This window comes from Asterias amurensis, chromosome 9 (assembly GCF_032118995.1).
Source record: "Asterias amurensis chromosome 9, ASM3211899v1".
Lineage (NCBI taxonomy): Eukaryota > Metazoa > Echinodermata > Asteroidea > Forcipulatida > Asteriidae > Asterias > Asterias amurensis.
In genome coordinates, this window is record NC_092656.1 from 16,192,391 (window position 1) to 16,213,268 (window position 20,878).

Consider the following 20,878-nt stretch of genomic DNA (forward strand, 5'->3'; position numbering starts at 1 on the left):
TTTTTAACAGTTATTGATGAGCATTTCACAAAAGTGACTATATTCAGATTATGGATTAAAATTAAAAACAACCATGAAAAATTGCACTTAAGATTTTTAATTCAGAGAGGTCCTTGCAATGGAAGTGTGTTCCACTGCACACCGCATGTTGTGTTGGTTTGCAAGTATTGGTGGTATTCTTTATAACTGGTGTAGACCGTTAGAAGCAGTACTTTTGTAAAGCGCTTAGAGAATTAAAGGCAGTGGACACTATTGGTAATTACTCAAAATAATTATAAGCATAAAACCTTACTTGGTAATGAGTAATGGGGAGCTGTTTGATAGTATAAAACATTGCGAGAAACGGCTCCCTCTAAAGTAACGCAGTTTTCGAGAAAGAAGTAATTTTCAACGAATTTGATTTTGAGACTGAGATTTATAATATGAGGTCTCGAAATCAAGCATTTGAAAGCGCACAACTTTGTGTGACACAGGTGTTTTTTCTTTCATTACTATCTCGCAACTTAGATAACTGATTGAGCTAAAATTTTCACAGGTATGTTATTTTATGCGTATGTTGAGATACACCAAGTGAGAAGACTGGTCTTTGACAATTGCCAATAGTGGCCAATGTCTCTAAGTTTTAATTAATTTGCACTATACACCTGTACACTGTGTGTGTAAATCAAAAGTCCTACTGCCCAAATCAGCCAAGCAACAATCCACAGTATGACCATGAAGGCAGCATAAGGATCAACTTTCTGTACCAATCAACTCCTTCTTTATTCACAACAGTGACCTGCCGCTTACATGTATTTACCCCATCTTTCCCTTTATCCCCACTCTCCTCATTTTACCCAACCGCTTTAAACCCAATCCTAACATTGGGTGACTTTGCTTAGCTACAATAATCCACAGAATAACGGACAGTTCTGAGCATGAATACCAGTACTCTTCGATGAAAGGCAAACGAAGAATAATGCTGTGTAATTAGTGACTTTTAGTTCTATGTTGGCGGTACACACCTATCGCCATGGTTTGGGCAAAGGCCTGGTGACCAGTTTGTTTCTTTTTACCATTTTTAAATTTATTGTTTGAGTAACGACAAGTGACGTTTCATTTGAACTTAAAAATATCAAAATATGAGAAGGTGTGATTACCACACTGTATCAACTTTACAGCAAAATTGCAGCCAATCATACGCCAACGCAAATAACAAAAACCGGTAATGATTTTTTTTACTTCAAAATAAAATAACAAAATTGTACGCATAGGCCTCAATGATAAAACCCTTTAGATTAATCCAGATTGCGCAGCAGTACATCAAAACCAGTAAAAAGCATTCTGCGGGCCTCATATTAAGTGCTTTACAGGAGAAGCTAACAAAATAACGGTCGAGAATGCCCTGCAGTTAAAAACAGAACTGGGGATCCAGAACATTGCCTGATATTTATTTTATATTTATGCTTAAATGCTATACAAAGCATAGCTGCTATCACTGTAAGGGAGCTCTTAAAAGTTAATACAGCACCAAATAACTTACTCAGAATCCATTGGATGTAACTAACTGTTAAGCGCTAATGTGAAGGAAAGTGCAATGAGCAGCACAACCACAAGTATTACTTTAAATCCTCAGCATAACCTGGAGAAACAAAAATGTTATAAAATGTTGTTCATGAGAAAAGTATACACTTTGTTGTGTTGTGCAATGCACATTTAAAACTTTTAAAATTCTTATAAAACCAAGCCACACACAATACTTAATGGAGGCAATTATTAAAAATATTGGCAGCAAAATCATTACAATGAGGGCAATGTAAAACCACACTTTCCGTGCACAAACACATGACAATTCACGATGATCAAATCATGTGACTGAACATTCTGCTGAGCATTCTGGGAAAATAATACATGCTTAAAGAAGCCATGTGCCTTATATTATTTTCTAATATTTTTTGAGATTTCTTTTTTAATCCTCGTATCAATATTATTATAAATATTAAAATTTAAACATCAGCTTGGTGTTTCAATTATCACTTTTTATTTTTACGCTTTATTATATATTAAGGGGAATTTTTTTTAAAATGTCATAACAAATAAAAAAAATTGTGAATAAAATGAAGACAACTGCTGGCTATAGAGTCATATACAGAGTCTCACAGAACACTTGCAGTCACTGCAGATATTTCTTTTACATATGGCTTCACCGGGAAACCATTATTTCTCGTTTGCCTTGAAAACAGGAAAAACTCAAAACAAATGGGAACAGTTGAAGTCATTGAAGATCAGTGTGTGGTGTGAAAATATCAATCTCCATCAACAATCAAGTTTTAATTAATGTTTGCATACTAAATATAAACAAATGAAGATAATTAGGGCATCGGTTGATATATCGCATCATTATTTTTTTCCCAATTCAAAGAAAAAGTGCAAATGACCAGTGGAGCCTTACGTGTTTCTAAGTTTTGGTCAAGGGAGAGGAAACTCTTTGCTTGGCAAATAAAACCACACAATTTTTAATCTAGGGACTGTTTACATCGCGCACAAAATGGTAAAAGATTTGCCACGATTTTAGGGACACCTCGAAAAAAGGACCTCCTACGATACTTTAGTAGAACTATGACAAAGTATATGAGGCTATCGTCTCTGGATTCTAATAAAGTAGCCATAATGCCTTAGGACAAAAATGTAATTAAATTTGTTAAGTAGTAATTGAATAATATTTTTGATTTATTTTGCACGCCATACTAGCTTCTGAATATTAAACAAAATACCAACCAATGAAAGGTGTGAAAACATATGACGTTGCTCCAATGTCGTGCATGCATAGGCACTGTTAATGGCGGACTGTCTCTCGCAACGTAAAACCAAAACTTTAAAAATTTAAGTTAATTTAAGTTAAAAGTGAAACTTGGATAGATGATTTGAAAAAAAAATATTTAGTTTTTGATTGTGAACAATTTTCCTGTAATCCTACTGAAAACACATGACACCAGGATAATTTTGTTTTGAACTTTCGAGGTTGGATTATGTTTCTTTGACTCATTTGAATGTTGGCATAATATTATTAATGCACTAGTGATTAGTACCAAAAATCAATCATTTTATAAATGTTTCAGCATAACCAACGACAGGAAACTTTATTCTCAGCATGATTAACTAGCCTGATGAATATACAGACCGTGAGTAAACTGCATAGCTTCTTTCACCGGTGCAGCTTGCACAATCTCGTGGTAACCGGGAATCAAAGTTGGGAACCGAAAACATATGAGGGTCGATAACGTATGTGTATGACGCTACGATAGTTCTAGGACTTTAGGAGTAGGGGCACAGACTAGATTGCACCAAATTTTGTCACCGGTAAAACTAATTATAACAACATGTCACCTACCAGCTTTACCCGTGTCTCTGACCTGACATCTTTCTGGAATCATGGCTTTATGAACCCATACGTCGTCCCTCTCTCCCCTCAAATCTCTCCTCTGTATTTTACACTCGACAGGAGGATAGACTGTTGATTATATGAAGGGCTCCCGCTACACACACTGTGTAACTCTATGCATTTAACAGACCATTAACATAATTTCGCTCGACCCCAGCGCCTTTAGACTGGCCGCTGGGGCCGAGCGAAGTCATGGTTAGCCTGAACGTCTGACGTCATTCTTCAAAGCTCGTGAGGGTGCGTTCGTTTATACTTGTGTTCAAGTCGTTAAATCGGCCCCTCGCGCTGAGATAGTGGTCTCGCGAGATCACTGCTCTCGCGCGAACTGATGGCTCCCTGATTTCGACTCCTCCCCGATTTCGACTCCTCATTAATGAGGAGTCGAAATCGGGGAGCCATCAGTTCGCGCGAGAGCAGTGGTCTCGCGAGACCACTATCTCAGCGCGTGGGGCCGATTTAACGACTTGTCCACAAGTCTAGCGTTCGTTTGAATGAACACGTTGCCTTGGATCGGTCGAGTTGGTCTTTGAAAAGCGTTATAGTAACTGTTTGTTATAAAATGCATATGGTTAGAAAGATAATTTAAAAGTAGAATACAATGATCCACACAAATTTGTCTCGAAATTGCGTGGTTTTCCTTTACTTTGCGAACTAACACGGTCGGCCATTTATGGGAGTCATGCAATTTGACTCCCATATCCTGGTGTCATGTGTTTTTAGTAGGATAACAGGAAAATTGTTCACAATCAAAAACTAAATATTTTTTTTCAAATTATCCATCCAATTTTTTAACAAAACACTTTCACTTCATGGTGTGTTGAAATTTTTTAAAGTTTTGGTTTTACGTGTTGCAAGAGACAGTCCGCCATTAACAGTGCTTATGCATGCCTGACAGTGGAGCAACGTCATATGTTTTCACACCTTTCATTGGTTGGTATTTTGTTGAATATTCGCTAGTATGGCGTGCAAAATAAATCAAAAATATTATTCAATTATTACTTAACAAATTTAATTACATTTTTGTCCTAAGGCATAATGGCTACTTTTTTAGAATCCAGAGATATCATAAGGCATGAAAAGTAAAACACCCACCCCCTTGATGCACTCACACTTCATAACAATCCGTTTCCCCCATTTTAGACCAGTAATTTTTGGTTTCAGGAGATAAGAAATCAATCTATGATATTTTATCTTTAAGGTAGATTAAATATCATGTATGCATGAGTAAAGCGAAAAAAAAAATTGTTGTCATTTTCACTTAAAATATTTTAATGTTTTCCCCACATTTGCACACCATAGAATCACAAATAGTAACCACCTCACGTGATCCATCTAGTGACTAAAGCAGAATGAAACTCAATCTAGCAGATAGTAATTTTGTTTTGAACTTTTGAGGTTGGATGATGTTTCTTTGACTCATTTGAATGTTGGCATAATAATGCAATAGTGATTTGTACCGAAAATCAATCATTATATAAATGTTTGAGCATAACCAACGACAGGAAACTTTATTCTCAGCATGATTAAGCCTGATGATGATACAGACCGTGAGTAAACTGCATAGATTCTGTCACCGGTGCAGCTTGCACAATTTCACGATAAACGGGAATCAAAGTTGGGGACCGAAAACATATGAGGGTCGATAACGTATGTCGCTACGGATGGCCGACGTTTTGGTCGACGACGTAAAAGGAAAACCACGCAATTTCGAGTGATACTTGAGTGGGTCATTATATTCTACTTTTAAAATATCTTTCTAAACATATGCATTTTATAACAAACGGTTACTAACGCTTTTCAAAGACCAACTCGAACGATCCAAGGCAAGTGTTCCTTTAATAGCTTCCCTGGGTCATGGAAGATGCCTGGGTCGACCACGGTGTGTCGCGTTTTTTTACATGACGAACGTGTGCAGATAATTACCCACGTTTGTCCTGGGAAATAAAAAACGCCACACACCGGGGTAGACCCAGGGGAGCTAAACGAACGCACCCATATAACGCAAAAAATTGCAAAACCGGCGTGGGTAAACATTTGCACACGTTCGTACTGGAACACAATATAGGCGACTTTTCTGGGACGAACGTGGGGTAATTGTGTGCCCACGTACGTTCGTCCAGGCAAAAATAAAATACGCCACATCATAAAAATATGATAAAATCAGTAATGCTACATGAACGCTTTGTTAATGAGGAGTCGAAATCGGGGAGCCATCAGTTCGCGCGAGAGCAGTGATTAGTCCTAGCAGTGATCTCACGAGAGCACTATCTTAGCACGTGGGCCGACTTAACGACTTGTCCACAAGTCTACAAATCGACCCGTGGCGTTGATGAAATCTTAAACTGTACGCACAGCAGTGAATTTTCAAAAATCTGAAATAAATATAATGGAGGTATAAACAATTATGATAAAATCAGTAATGCTACATGAATGCTTTGTTTAGGTACTGACAGTCTTTGATTGGCTTCGTTTGAACAATAACGTGTTGATAAACCGTTTTACAAATCGACCCGTGGCGTTGATGAAATCGTAAACTATACGCAAAGCAGTGTTGTACACACGCACAGTTTGCAGCAAAGGGACTCTTACGGTCTTTAATTTTCAAAATCTGAAATAAATATAACGGAGCTTTATAAAATTATGATAAAATCAGTAATGCTACATGACCGCTTTGTTAAGGTAAAATAGTCTTTGATTGGTCTAATTTGAATGATACCGTATTGATAAACCGTTTTACAAATCGACCCGTGGCGTTGATGAAATCGTAAACTGTACGCACAGCAGTGTTATACACACGCACAGTATGCTGCAAAGGGACTCGTGGTGAGTAATTTTCAAAAATAAGAAATAAATCTAATGGAGCATTATAAAAAATATGATAAAATCAGTAATGCTACATGAATGCTTTGTTTTAGGTAGTGACAGTCTTTGAATTGGCTTCGTTTGAACAATGAACGTGTTGATAAACTGTTTACTATGAGGGGCCGTTTATGACTAAATGAGCAAACCCATATATATAAGAGCAAAGTTATATATATAAGAGCAAACCCATATATATAAGAGCAAAACCATATATATAGGAGCAAAACTATATATAAAGGAGCAAAACCATATATATATAGGAGCAAACCCATATATATAGGAGCAAAACCATACATATAAGAGCAAACCCATATATATAAGAGCAAACCCATATATATAAGAGCAAACCCATATATATAAGAGCAAACCCATATATATAAGAGCAAACCCATATATATAAGAGCAAACCCATATATAAAGGAGCAAACCCATATATATAAGAGCAAACCCATATAATATGAGGGGCCGTTTATGACTAAATAAGCAAACCCATATATATAAGAGCAGAACCATATATATAAGAGCAAACCCATATAAGAGCAAAACCATATATATAAGAGCAAACCCATATATATAAGAACAAAACCATATATATAGGAGCAAAACTATATATAAAGGAGTAAAACCATATATATATAGGAGCAAACCCATATATATAGGAGCAAACCCATATATAAGAGCAAACCCGTATATATAGGAGCAAAACCATATATAAGAGCAAACCAATATATTTAAGATCAAAATAATATATAATGATCAAAACAAATATATAGAAGACCACCGAAAATATATAGAGGATCAACGGCAAATATATATAAAGGACCAAAAACCTCAAATATAAATGACAAACACAAGTATATTTAACAGCGCCCTCTATATTGGACGTAGTTTCATATATATAAGACATGTTCACCCATATATACAAGACATAAAGTCTCATACAAAGGACGCCAACAGCCGTCAAAGGTTAAAATCGGAACGAAAATCATCGAGCCGTAAATTCAGCCTTTGTCTGACACTTGGTAATCATTGCGCACGTTTCGCTGGGAATGGGAAAGGGAGAGGGGGACGCGACGGCGTGACTGACGACCGACGCTATAGCTAGCACCCGGGCCGGGCTAGCTGGAAATGGGCAGCCGATCCGATCTGATCAGTGTGCATGCTGCACGTACACCGACAGCGATTCCTCTCTTCAATACTATCTCCATGATACTATAGTGTAAAAACAAATTAGGATAACAGGAAATTGTTCACAATCAAAAACTGTAAATCAACTTTCCAACCTTTTTACACCGTGTGTTCGAAATATTAAAAGTTTTGGTTTTACGCTGTGAGGTAATCTTCAAATTTTCTGAAGCAGCACTTTAAAGGAAGAAGACGAGAGATAGTCCGCCATTTACTTTGCTAATGTATGGACGACATTGGAGCGACGTCTTATGTTTTCATTACTTTTATTGGTTCTTATTCTTATTCTTTATTTGGCCATTAAACAATTACAAATACAAGCAGACAGTATGTCAAATAGATAATGTACGTGTACAAAAGTAAAGCAAGAAAAACAGTAAGGGCACAGGAAATTATAAAAACAACCCTAATGTGATGGCCAGGATCAACAGGTATTTTATTGAATATTCAGAAGCTAGTATATCGTGCAAAATCAATCAAAAATCTCATTCAACTATATTAAACAAATTAATTACAATTAAAGTCACGCCGTCGCGACGTGTCGGTCCCCCTCTCCCTTTCCCATTCCCAGCGAAACGTGCGCAATGATTACCAAGTGCCAGACAAAGGCTGAATTTACGGCTCGGTGATTTTCGTTCCCGATTTTAACCTTGGTCAGCTGTTGACGTCCTTTGTATGAGACTTTATGTCTTATATATATGGGTGCACATGTCTTATATATATGAAACTACGTCCAATATATAGGGCGATGTTAAATATATTTGTGTTTGTCTTGTATATTTGAGTTTTTGATCCTTTATATTTATTTGTGCATCGATTATATATTTGCCGTTGATCTTTATATATATTTTCGGTGGTATTTTATATAAATTGTTTGCTTCTATATGGTTTTGCTCTTATATATATGGTTTTGCTCTTATATATATGGTTTTGCTGGTTTGCTCCTATATATATGGTTTTGCTCCTATATATATGGTTTTGCTCTTATATAATGGTTTTGCTCCTATATATATGGGTTTGCTCATTTAGTCATAAACGGCCCCTCATAGTTTTACGGTGGCTCACATCCGCCAATTCCTAGAGAACTCTTGTTTTATTTTACGGCGATATATCGCTATACTATTGCGTTATATCGCCGTACTAGTGCGTTACATCGCCGTATTATTGCGTTATATCGCCGTATTTTATTGCGTTGTATCGCCGTATTTTATTGCGTTATATCGCCGTATTTTGTTGCGTTATATCGCCGTACTATTGCGTTATAGCGCCGTACTATTGCGTTATATCGCCGTACTATTGTGTTATATCGCCGTACTAGTGCGTTATATCGCCGTATGTTTTTGCGTTATATCGCCGTACTATTTATTGCGTTATAATCGCCGTTTTTTATTGTGATATCAGCATTCTACAGGGCAAAGACACAAGGCACGACGTCCGAGGTCCAAGTTTTTTTTCAAGTGAGTTGAGACCTTGTTTTAATTACTTATTTCAGTCTAATTAGGGCACATTAATTGTGAATTATACTCGTTTATTGCTGATTCGAGCAGTCCCAACATTAACATAGTACGGCGATATAACGCAATAAAATACGGCGATATAACGCAATAAAATACGGCGATATAACGCACTAGTACGGCGATATAACGCAATAGTATGGCGATATATCGCCGTAATACAAAACAAGAGTTCTCTAGGAATTGGCGGATATGAGCCACCGTAGTTTTAGTCACTAGATGGATCACGTGAGGTGGTTACTGTTTGGGATTCTATGGTGTGCCAATATGAGGAAAAAATTTAAATATTTTAAGTGAAAATGACAATTTTTTTGGGGGGATTAACTGCATACTGTTATAAATTCCGATAAGCGTAAAAAATATTACGTCTATATTAAATAGAATATATCATAGATTGGTTTATAATCTCCTGAAACAAAACATTACTGGTCTAAAATGGGGGAAAACGGATTGTTATGAAGTGTGTGTGTTTTAAGGGGGGTGGGGTGTTTTACTACAATGCCTTATGATATTGTAACGTCGACTCAAGCGGTCTAAAAGTCTTCGCTGCAGCTAAACAATAATAATAACTGACACAATAAAGAAAATAACGGGTGTGCTAAGGTGAACAATTGTGCACTTTGTGGTAAAAGCATGAAATTTGCTATGATGGTTGGTATTGGGCTAATTAACAATTTAAGACTGGGACCCACCTTGGGTCTCGCCTATTTAGGGGCGGAGCCTCATTTGCATAAAAAGGGGGTCTTTGATATAAATATTGGGCAAAATCATACTTAGAATAATTTGTTTTGTTCTTTGGACCAGAAATATAAACTTGAAAATCATAATTATAAGTTAGAACATAAATTAGTGAAAAAAAAATGCCCTTTTGTGGGCGGAGTTTCAATATTTATAAAAGTAGGCGTTTTTAAAACAAAGTGTTATCTTCAGTGAACTATTACTGTTTTTTAATTGTTTTTTTAAGCTGATTTACGTTATTTGAATAGAAATACTATAAAAGAATACATTTTTCCCATGAGTTTAAATAGTTTCTTTATTTATCCTCTCTTTTGTGGGCGGGGCCAGAGTAGTAAACGAGGGTGTGTCTAAATTACACATGTGTAATACAGCCAAGAATGCACAAGCAGCCAACAATCTCATCAACAATACAGGAATGAAAGTTTGTCCTGGGCCGGCAAAATCTGATACTCTGTCATACTAATGACATCAGACATACATGTACTGTAAAATCGTCGGTTATGTATGCTATGGCTATAGCAAACTCAAGCTCTCAAATCACGCCATTATACCCACACAGTGTGATCTGGCACCATGCCGTGCAGGCCAGAACAACAAGTAAAATTTATATTAGCAGTTTTTTTGCAATTTTGAGAAAGGTTTGCAGTTAAACATAATATGGCGATGAATCCACTCATACAGTGTAGTTATTCGGTTGGGATGTGTTGGAATGATCACTGAGCTGTAGCATACATGTCGGAATACTGGAATAGGTAATATGTACTGGGAAAAGGAAAAGTGGTGAGTTGGTGTTTGATGAGGCCATTAGAGAGGCCATTGAAATCTACCAGTACGACCCAAGTTAATGGGGGTTTAGGACATGTGCTGTGGATAGAGGGTCGATATCCATTGGTCAGGAAGAGTAGGAGCCAAATGTCACTTAGCTGGAGGCTGATGTTTTGAAGAAGGGTGTCGTGCTGGTAACTTCAATGTCCGCTAATGCATTCGCGGTGCCAAGGCTTCTTGTTCTTCTTATCGTGTCCACACACACTATATATTGTGTTTCAGCCAAAACTGGACACAGTTCCTAGCAAGATTGTTGTACTCTGCAAGGTCCTCAGTTCTGTATTCCTGCTCCATAGTTTGTGGCTCTGTTTTACAACGTCTTCAGAGTCTAGATATCCCCACTTCTTGAGAGACACGTTGCACCGGCCAGTTGATGTTCTAAGTCTGTTGAGGCACTTCTATTCAGACCAACCTGAGTCAGCATCAGGGGGGAGTTCTTCCGAAGCACTTATGTCCATGGATGTTCTAGGTGGAAGTTTACCAAGTCTCTCATGTCACATGGCAGCTCGAAGAGCCCCGGCTTCTGCACTTGGTTTGACTTTGTTGAGGAAGCTGGACCGAGTCTATTCTTAGCAGGTGTGTGGCTGAATGGAGGGTTTCGCTCGTGGTCTGGCTATACCAGAAAGTTTGTACAGGCTATCAGTTGGTGTTGGTCTGAGGCATCCAGTGATGAGTCGGCATGTAGCATTGATGGCTGGATCAATCTTCTTAGCGTGGGTAGATCTTTCCCAGACTGGGTTGATACTCTGCAGATGAATAACAGAGGGCTAAGGCCGTTGATCGTAGAGTGTCTGGGCTGGCACTCCATCTTGTTCCAGTAAGTTTGCTGACAATGTTGTTTCTTGCACAGACTTTGGCTTTGGTCTTCGCAACATGGGTCTTAAAGGAGAGGCAGCGGTCTAGGGTGACACCTAGATACACTGTATGGTCACAGTTTTCAAGAAGAGCCCCAGACCAGGAGACTTTCAGTTGGCATTTGGCTTCTCGATTACAGAGATAAAAGGCTGAATGAGAGTGATGAGCTCTGCAGCACTATAGTCAATTCGGTGGTCGGTTAAAGAATCCCTCGTTTTATGATGAAGTTTCTTGTGAGCGGAGGGTATATTGGCCTTATGCCTGCTTGATGGAACATAAACGGAAGAAAGTGAGTAGTGGTATGTGGTTGACCTTGGGTATGGGAAACATATAGTTAAGTTTGGGGCGGCTTGGTGGTGTTAATCTGGTTGAAACTGTAGCTGTCCATACAATTGCGGTGACCATACAACTGCCTTTAAAACTCCTCTGCAGAAGGTGACTGTCAAAATTGGGACCAGAAACAATATAATCCACAATCTCACTGGTAGCAAATGCCGAAACACTTTGCTCATCGGCGCTAGCTATCTGCCACTGGGGGCTGAGTATTGTGATCCAGTTTGGAGAAACTCTCAAGCCTACTCGATATTCAATTAACAGCACCATGAGGACCATCGCTGGTGCTGTTAGCTGCACAAAGACTGACTGGCTACCAGTCCTGAGTAAGGCAAATTTCCCTATTCAGATGATCCAAAGAGAGTGTGCCATATCAGTGATGGTTCTCTAAAGCTAAAGCAGAAGAGCGGCGCACGCAGTGGCAAGGGCTAGACGGCACAAGTTCCTGATGAAAAAGGATCGCACCATCCAGTTCCCGGGGATAGACCTTCCCGATGGTAAAATGTACCTCCTGAACCGGTTCCGCACTAACTCATCACTCCAACTAGCCAATTCTCTTCACTCTGACTCAATTAATCAACTGCATAGACAGCAAGGGTCAGTCGCACCGATCTCCTGTGTCCATGTCCTATAGAGCTTTGTGGTCGATTTCACTAGGCCAGGCAGTTGTTTACCCCAAGATGATCTTGGACGGCCTCTGGATATTTTCCAGCCTCCCCTGGAGTTGCTGGCGATGCGAAGAGCGTTTTTAGCTGGGGTGTTGTCAGCCAGGCGAGCGACATGACAAAAGAAAGCAGAACGGCGGCATTGAATCACTCAGACTGGCAAACCCACAACTCCAACGAACCAACTCACAACTCCGACAAAGGCTATCCTGTCTTATATATTGAACACCATAGACACAAGTTGTAGAAACCTTGAACAAGAGGGTGTGTTTAGATGCTAGGGTAATGAAAGAAGAACTGGTGTACAACGGTCAATGTTGGTTATTTTTCATTGGAAACTGTGGTGGAGGGTGTTGTCTTGTTTCTTTGTGGTGGGGATCAGGCATCTAGACAGCTATTGCCAGACTGCCCTTGTCCCATGGTGAACACGGTGAACTTGATGCTTGGTTGTTGCTGGTTGAGGTATCTGTATAGCATTTTGGGGGCTGATGGGTAGAGTCGGGCCACATCATCAGTTCGAATGAGCTCTTGTGGGAATTTGGAGAGGCAAAAACTGTATAAGAATACTCAATATTAAGGCATCACTGCTGGTTCGATTTGTTTAGCACCCAATCGTTCACTCTCAAGAGGGAGCAAAGAAGTGCTTTGAGTAAATTGTAAACACTGTTACTGCAAACAACTATGTAGTGCATACTGAAAATGTAGAAATATTGTAATTAAATGTCTATACATGTATTTACACGGTTTTGCATGTATCAGTACAACAACCAAGGGGCTAGAATGGCATGTTTTATTTTATCCCCACTTTCAAAAAATGTGACTCCCCCCACAAAAGGGGCAGGAATGAAGACAGTTATGTTAATTTTTAAATAACTATTTTACTGTTATTATGTATTTTAGTCTAAAAAAATGAGCAGAGAAAAGCAAATTTAGTCAAAATTAACATTATTACATTTGTTACCCCCCTTCTTTCTTAAAAATATGACTCCGCCCACAAAATGGGCAGAATTCAAGACAGTTATTAATTTTCAAATAATTATTGAACTGTTATCATGTATTTTAGTCTAAAAAAAATGAGCAGAATTGTTTTTCAAGTAGTCAAAACTAACATATTAAACTTGTTACCCCCCACTTTCTTAAAACGTAGCCCCACCCCTAAAATGAGTGAGATCCAAGATGGGTCCAAGTCTCAAAATGATCTTTAGGGTGTATATAACAACTGTAGGAAGTTTCATGCTTTTACCACAAAGTGCACAATTTGTCCACATATGGGCCTTAGCAGCTGGACTATTAAGCAATATGTCTCCGTTTACTGATAATGCTTTATTCTGTTTCCTTATTCTCTCTTGTCGATTAACTCCTTTTAATGATTCTCTTTAATTCCTTCTCTTTATTTAACCATAATCAAGCCCTGTGTGCGCAATTACTGACCTGTTCTCTCAATTCGTCTTTCCTCCAAGCCCGCTAAATCACAACTGAAAACGCAGCCTAAAAATACCCACTGCTAGCTACGGCCTGTGGTCAGCACATGCTGTCCATGTGATCCCCAAGCGGGGATCACGCGTTGTGCACATACAGTTGATGTGCCCTGCACCGCTGGCGATGGCTCTGGAACTAGGTCAGCAATGGCGCCCCCATGCGACTGTTTCGCCACATTACCCCCACCTTTAAGAAGGTGATGTGTCCTCACATCATATAACTACAATTTTACTATCAAATTAGATAAACTGTTTGTTTTTCTCTTCAAAACTTTGGCAAAAACTCTTAACTTTAGACAAAACACATGTCATAAATTTATACACTTGAAAGCGAGGCTCTTTGGTTTCTCAAAAACAACATTAGTCAAACATTCCAAAAAGAAAGTTTTAAAACACTTTTCTTTATTACACACAAAACAAAATGCAATGGATTTACGGTGTCTTTCCCTGATCTTTTCTCTGTCCAATAATCTTTGGCACTTTTGAAACAAGTTTTCAGACAACAACTTCAAAACTTTTCTTTAAAAATAAACACTTAGAAAAAGGAACAGTTTAAAGGAACACGTTGCCTTGGATCGGTCGAGTTGGTCTTTGAAAAGCGTTCTGTAACCGTTTGTTATAAAATCGGTATGGTTAGAAAGATGTTGTAAAAGTAGAATACAATGATCTACACAAATATGCCTCGAAATTGCGTGGTTTTTGTTTTACCTCGTCGAAAAACACGGTCGGCCATTTATGGGAGTCAAAAATTTGACTCCCATAAATGGCCGACCGTGTTAGTTCGCGACGTAAAATGAAACCGGTGCAATTTTGAGTGATACTTGTGTGGATCATTGTATTCTACTTTTAAAACATCCTTCTAACCATATACATTTCATAACACACGGTTTCAAACGCTTTTCGTAGACCAACTCGTCCGATCCAAGGCAACGTGTTCCTTTAAGACTATTTGTAACTAAACTTTAACTAACGCGACACGACGCGACACGACACGGCGATAAGTTCGTTGATTGTCCGTCTCGATGAGAAGGCTGGCGATCATCAGTCATCCGCTCCTCCGGCTCCATCAGGATTCTTCAGACAATTGAGGGACTGGTAGGGGATATCGTTGCTGTATGGGGCCCAAGGGGTTGTGAGGCAGGGACAGTAGTTGCAGGGGGGTCTCACGGAGAAGGGGCACGGTCAGTTGCTGCAATATGGGTCTTAGACCGGAGAATGGCAGCTGTTGTATGGGGCTGTTCGGGGGGAGGCTCAGAACGTCAATGTCTCCAGCAGGTGTTCTCGGCACTTCACCTGTCTCGTTGGTTGACGGGGACCGGTCCTTGTGGACATGCTATCAGTGTCTGTCTAAATCATGCTTCCTATGCCTATAAGAAGCTTCTTCGGCCCTCTGCACAGTAGAACGGTTTCACTCCCGGCCCTGCCATCGGCCACGTTGGTCCATACTCAAACACTTCTGTCTAGACTTGAACGTAGAGTCATCCCACACTTTAAGTTCCGGGCCAATTGCATATAATTATGGAGCTAAATGTGGCTAAATATGGAGCTAAATTATGGAGCTAAATGTGGCTGCTTGTTGTCCTACTGAATCCCTTGGATTCAAGAAGCGTAGGGGTGGTTCATCAAAACTGGTGCTAACTACTAGTGGCGCAACCATGACATGGCTTTTTCTAACCAATGTTTCAGCAGGCTCAAGTAACCAACTACAAAACCGTCATACCACCATGCTCAAGACTTTCCACAGCAACCTTCTTGGTCCAGGGAGGAATTCTGACTGTTTCTGGAACAGTCATCCGGCAGCTCTGCTGTCAATCCACTGCCTCTCTCAGAGGCAGAAACAATCCCTCCTATTCCAAGCATCTATGTGACGACTATCACACCATCCTCGCTGCAAGTCTAATCCCAGCAGCACCTAACTTCTAAATGAAACCACAACACCCCGGTGCAGCACACTTCGATAGTCGTTCGTCTCGCTCGTAGTGTTTGGCATTGATTGCCCCTCCCAGTTATCTGGGGAACGTTAACACTGCAGGCAAGGCATTCACGACATGGCATCGGCATTTTCGTGCTTGCGTCAGAGTCAGTGCTCTATTTTACGCATACATCCATTTGCAATCCGTCCACAGCAGCAACATTTCCAACTTGTAAATCAATAATGCAATAGGCCCGTCTTTCCCCCGCTGTTTCTTGGCCCTCATGTACAGCATCTACTGTTCATGGCCCATTCGGCCACGACTCTTCTCTGGCATGTCAGGATAGACTTGGTACATCAGTCTTCTTATGTCCTCTGCTGCTGACTCAACTTCAAGGCTCTCTGCTTGCGTCTGCTGGCGATGGTCTATCAATTTGACCCTGTTAAAGTCCTTCCCGCCTGAAGGATCCAAGCGGCATTCCAAGGCCTTGATAAGTTGCCCGTAGTCTTTTCCTTCGGCTTGCAGACTATCCAAGGTTAGTTGTGCTGACCCCAGTCTAGTATATGGGTGCGTTTGTTTAGCTTCCCTGGGTCGACCCTGGTCTGCCCCGGTACGTTCAAATAGCTTTGACGGGGCTTGTGGAGTGGGTCACTTGGGGGTGACCCGAGGTGCATGCCGTCACCAGGAGAGGGCGAGTGTGATCTTTCGTTTAGCTCTTGTCAGGGGCTCACCCGAGTGAGCACCGCGGGGTAGACCCGGTGTGGCGGCCTCCGGGTGACGTCAGTGGAGATTTCGGCACGCAGTAATCACGGTCTCAGATCTCTGGCGTGCCAAGCTCTCCGGGATGACGTAGCATGCTGTTGTTGCGGCCGTGAGTCCCCGTCCCCCCCCTACCGCCATGAATAAATCTTCGAGACCTGTTTTGTTGTCAAACGAGTGCTCTTCCGAGGGGCAACCCAAACCCTTTTCTGGCTTTCAGAAGAACCTTCTTTGTAATTCCCACTCCTCAAATACTTTAATATAAACGTGATTACTTTTTTCACAATACTGTCGCATACGCTCCACTCGTTCACCACACGATATGGGCGCCGCCATGACAGCTACGAGAGTAGACTGTTTCTCTGATTTTCGGATCTCTCTCACCATAGTCTTGGTTCGAAGACCATTGGTGTTGCGCGGTCACCACAGAGTTATATATAAGAACTAGAGGGCGCACGAGTGATGCTTCGTGCACAAACGCCACGGGACCGCAAGATGACAAGCGCGTCATTCTGCACGTGCCTTGAATATGAAATACACGTTTGAGGTTTTTTTTATTGAACGCTCATCACGGGATGCTGTTTGTTCCACTTACAAAATGGCCACACAAACACACGCTGTGAGATGCCAGTTTTGTCAACTTAGAAAGTGGCGGCCTGCGCGCATGCCGGAGCGCGTATATAGGCCAGTACGCCCTCTAGTTCTTATATATAACTCTATAGACCTTTTCGCAATTACCGGGGCGCGCGCGTAAAGCTTGGAATTAGGTGCATTGTGGTCTTGCTGGTATCCAAATTTGATCCATATCTATCCCACAATGCACCTCATTCAACAGTCTGCGCTTGCGCATTGGTATTTGCGATAAGGTCTATGGCGGTCACACACAACCAACGTTCCGATCTATGCACGGCAAAAACTGTACACGCTTGTAATGACCGAACGCTAGCGGGCGCTCTGTTTCTCTGATTTTCGGATCTCTCTCACCATGATCTCATCATAATCAGAGAAACAAAGTGCCCGCTAGCGTTCGGTCATTACAAGCGTGTACAGTTTTTGCCGTGCATAGATCGGAACGTTGGTTGTGTGTGACCGCGCAACACCAATGGTCTTGGAACCAAGACTAGAGAAACAGAGCGCCCGCTAGCGTTCGATCATTACAAGCGTGTACAGTTTTTGCCGTGCATAGATCGGAACGTTGGTTGTGTGTGACCGCCCAACACCAATGGTCTTGGAACCAAGACTACGAACTGCTGGTTGCGCGACTACTACGAGCTGCCTGGAGCGTGATTACTTCTTGCGGATACCCCACCCGAGTGTGCCGGTGCAAATTTGAACCCCGTCACTGTTATATTTTGGCGGTAATCGACGATTTTTGGTCAAATTATGACGTCACTTTTGCACCAAAAAGTTGTAATTCCCAAGGTTTTGCGAATTTTGCATGACTCCAAAACGGAAAGTTGTTCAGGATGCTCAACTTGGTCGATTTGCACCGTCAAAACGCGATTTCCAGAGTTGACTATTAGAAAAACAAGATGGCCGCTCTTCCCTTTTCCCTGCTCGGGGAATAAACTTTTTATTTTTCGAGCCACCCCGAAAAGCCGTATTGGCGTGATTACTTCTTGCGGATACCCCACCCGAGTGTGCCGGTGCAAATTTGAACCCCGTCACTGTTATATTTTGGCGGTAATCGACGATTTTTGGTCAAATTATGACGTCACTTTTGCACCAAAAAGTTGTTCAGGATGCTCAACTTGGTCGATTTGCACCGTCTAAAATGTAAAAGAGTGACAACACTCGTTTTGTACCACTCTTGCAAAGAGCCATACTTTTTATGGCGGACAACTCTTTTTAAGAGTGAAAGACGGGTACATTCAACTCGATTTAGAGTGGAAATCGTTCCAATGTATCTCAAAAAGATTGAGACAGATTGACTTTCACTCCCAAAAGAGTGAAACTTACACCACTCGGGACAAGAGAGTGAAACGGTCACTTTTTTTACATAGAGAGTATATTTAGTGACGTATAGGCAATATGCTGCAGGATTTGCATAGACATTGTATAGTGGATACCATAGAGCTGTATTTCTATGTAGTGGTGGCATCCCTAGTGGACGGGGGGGGGGGGGGGGGGGGGTAATACGTCTAGTATTCACAAAGCTGCTGTGAGGTTATTTTTAGCTGAGTGCGGACGTCATGTCTAATTGAATCACGTTATGGTAAACATCGCTGGTTCTATACTTATTGATACACAATCCCCAAATAGATTCCATTTGGAAACTATCAAGATTGATCAGCGACGAGTATCGCTTCTTAAAACAATAAGCCTGGAAGCTACTGTCTTTCAAGGTACTCGACACATTTGGTAAATTGTCAAAGACGATTATATTCTCACTTGGTCTATCCCAACTTGCAAAACAAATCTTTAAAAGAAAATGGACTCTTGTTCATCGAAGTTTGTTCGAATCTGAGAAACGATTCATGCACGAATCATACACTCAGATTCTTATTGTTGATGACTGTTTGCAAATGCTGCTGTCATGATAATGTTGTACCAGCTGCCACTTCGCTAATGAAACGTTGATGGTTAATCATGTTCTTTTGAAAATACCATGACAATTTTTTTGAAGTTAACATCTATGTTTAGGATGAGTGGTTTACTTTGAGTTACCGAATCGATATACCAAATGGAACACTTCGCTGTAGCCTGAACATCTGACGTCACACTTCTAGGCTCGTGAATAAAGCCATACCTTCTGACCCGATAACTTTTCCAGATGTTTATTTGATCTGGCACTCATTTCACACGGAGATGCGCAGTCAATTCACCCTTTAGTACTAACATACTAAAAACTGCATCCTTCGTGGAGCATTATTTTGTCTTTTCTTTGTACATATCAACATAGTCCCAATAGACCACCAGAATCCTTTCGAAAATATAATGCACCAAGTCAGTATCTGTAAAGATTGATTTGGCGCATTACAAACTATTATTATGATTACTATTAGAATCCTTTTTGTTTTGCCCTTGGTCCCCAATAAATCATGAGCGCTTGTTTATAAAACAACACTAATGTATACGCAAGGTTGGGCACACTCTGCATGCAGACGATGCAAAGTGCAAGCTGACACCATGGGTGCGTTCGTTTAGCTTCCCTGGGTCGATCCCGGTGTGTGGCGGTTTTTTTTTCTCCAAGACGAACGTGGGTAATTATCTGCACACGTTCGTCTTGGGAACAAAAACCGTCACACACCGGGGTCGACCCAGGGAAGCTAAACGAACGCACCCAATAACACATTCGATAATGGGTGCGTTCGTTTCCCTGGGTCGACCCCGGTGTGTGGCGGTTTTTTTTCCAGGACGAACGTGTGCAGATAATTACCCACATTCGTCCTGGAAAAAAAAACACGCCACACACCGGGGTCGCCCCAGGGAAGCTAAACGAACGGAAAGCTTACGTCACAGCACGTTTATCCAATAAAATCATTTGGCCTGTTAGACCACCAGTGCCCGTCATGCGGTTAAAGACAGTGACCAGTCTAAATTCCTCTTTGCTAAAACTAGGCCACCGTGTGAATGTCCTCAGTACACCGTGTCGACTGATTTAATTTTCCTCCTTTCATTCTCGGATGATCGCACCTATCAGTGTTTTCTCATGAGACCACTATGTACCATGCATCAATAGACAAAATCAAAATGTAACGATGGACACAATCATGCAAGTCCCGAGAAAAGGTACATGCAGGGGTTGAAGGTGGCTTCTCAATTACAGGAGACCGACAGCAGAGGGCGCCCTTTCAGCACAAATGACCTGCAGACAGCAGTACCAGCAACAACAAGAAGGGGCACAGCGCTCTATAACTCAGCAGTTAGAAGCCCAGCAGCACGCCAGCAATGACTCAATAAACCCACAAGCTCTGATTGGACAATGTAATATCGTTATTGGACCATAGAGGATATCACCACGAATGGCAATAATCCCCTCAGAGGACTCCTGAAGGAACCCTTTTCGCCGCACTACCCAGTATGCCCCTCAAGTGAGGAACCTATTCGCCGCACAACCCAGTATGGCCCCTCAACTACACTACAAGGTCCCCTCAATTTAGCTCATATACAAGAACCGTTACAGCCGACTATAGTCAGCCGATTCCCTTGCACGCAGCAGCCCCTCAGTCCACTTACCTAGTAGACGGGACCATGGAGGAAGAACAGTGCAGTCAGAGTGTGGCAAGAACAATCAGTATTACTTGATTATCAGTCCAGCCCCTCATCACTCTGCACGTCGCTGCTTTTATAGCATTCGGCCACGTGCACACGTGATCGCGCTAACCAA

General features: G+C 41.0%; 1 protein-coding gene across 2 annotated transcripts in view; it reads right to left on the bottom strand.

Annotated features, from left to right (window-relative positions):
* The window catches only part of LOC139941345 (uncharacterized), a 57,348-nt gene extending 53,734 nt beyond the window's left edge, over positions 1–3,614 (bottom strand). For both annotated transcript variants that reach the window (XM_071937792.1, XM_071937791.1), the window contains exons 1-2: positions 3,371–3,614; positions 1,523–1,621 (exon numbers count right to left, since the gene is read on the bottom strand). In XM_071937792.1, coding sequence (XP_071793893.1) covers positions 1,523–1,533 — 11 coding nt within the window. In that variant the 5' untranslated portion in view covers positions 1,534–1,621; positions 3,371–3,614. The remainder of the gene's footprint in view (positions 1–1,522; positions 1,622–3,370) is intronic.
* Positions 3,615–20,878: the final 17,264 nt, after the last annotated feature.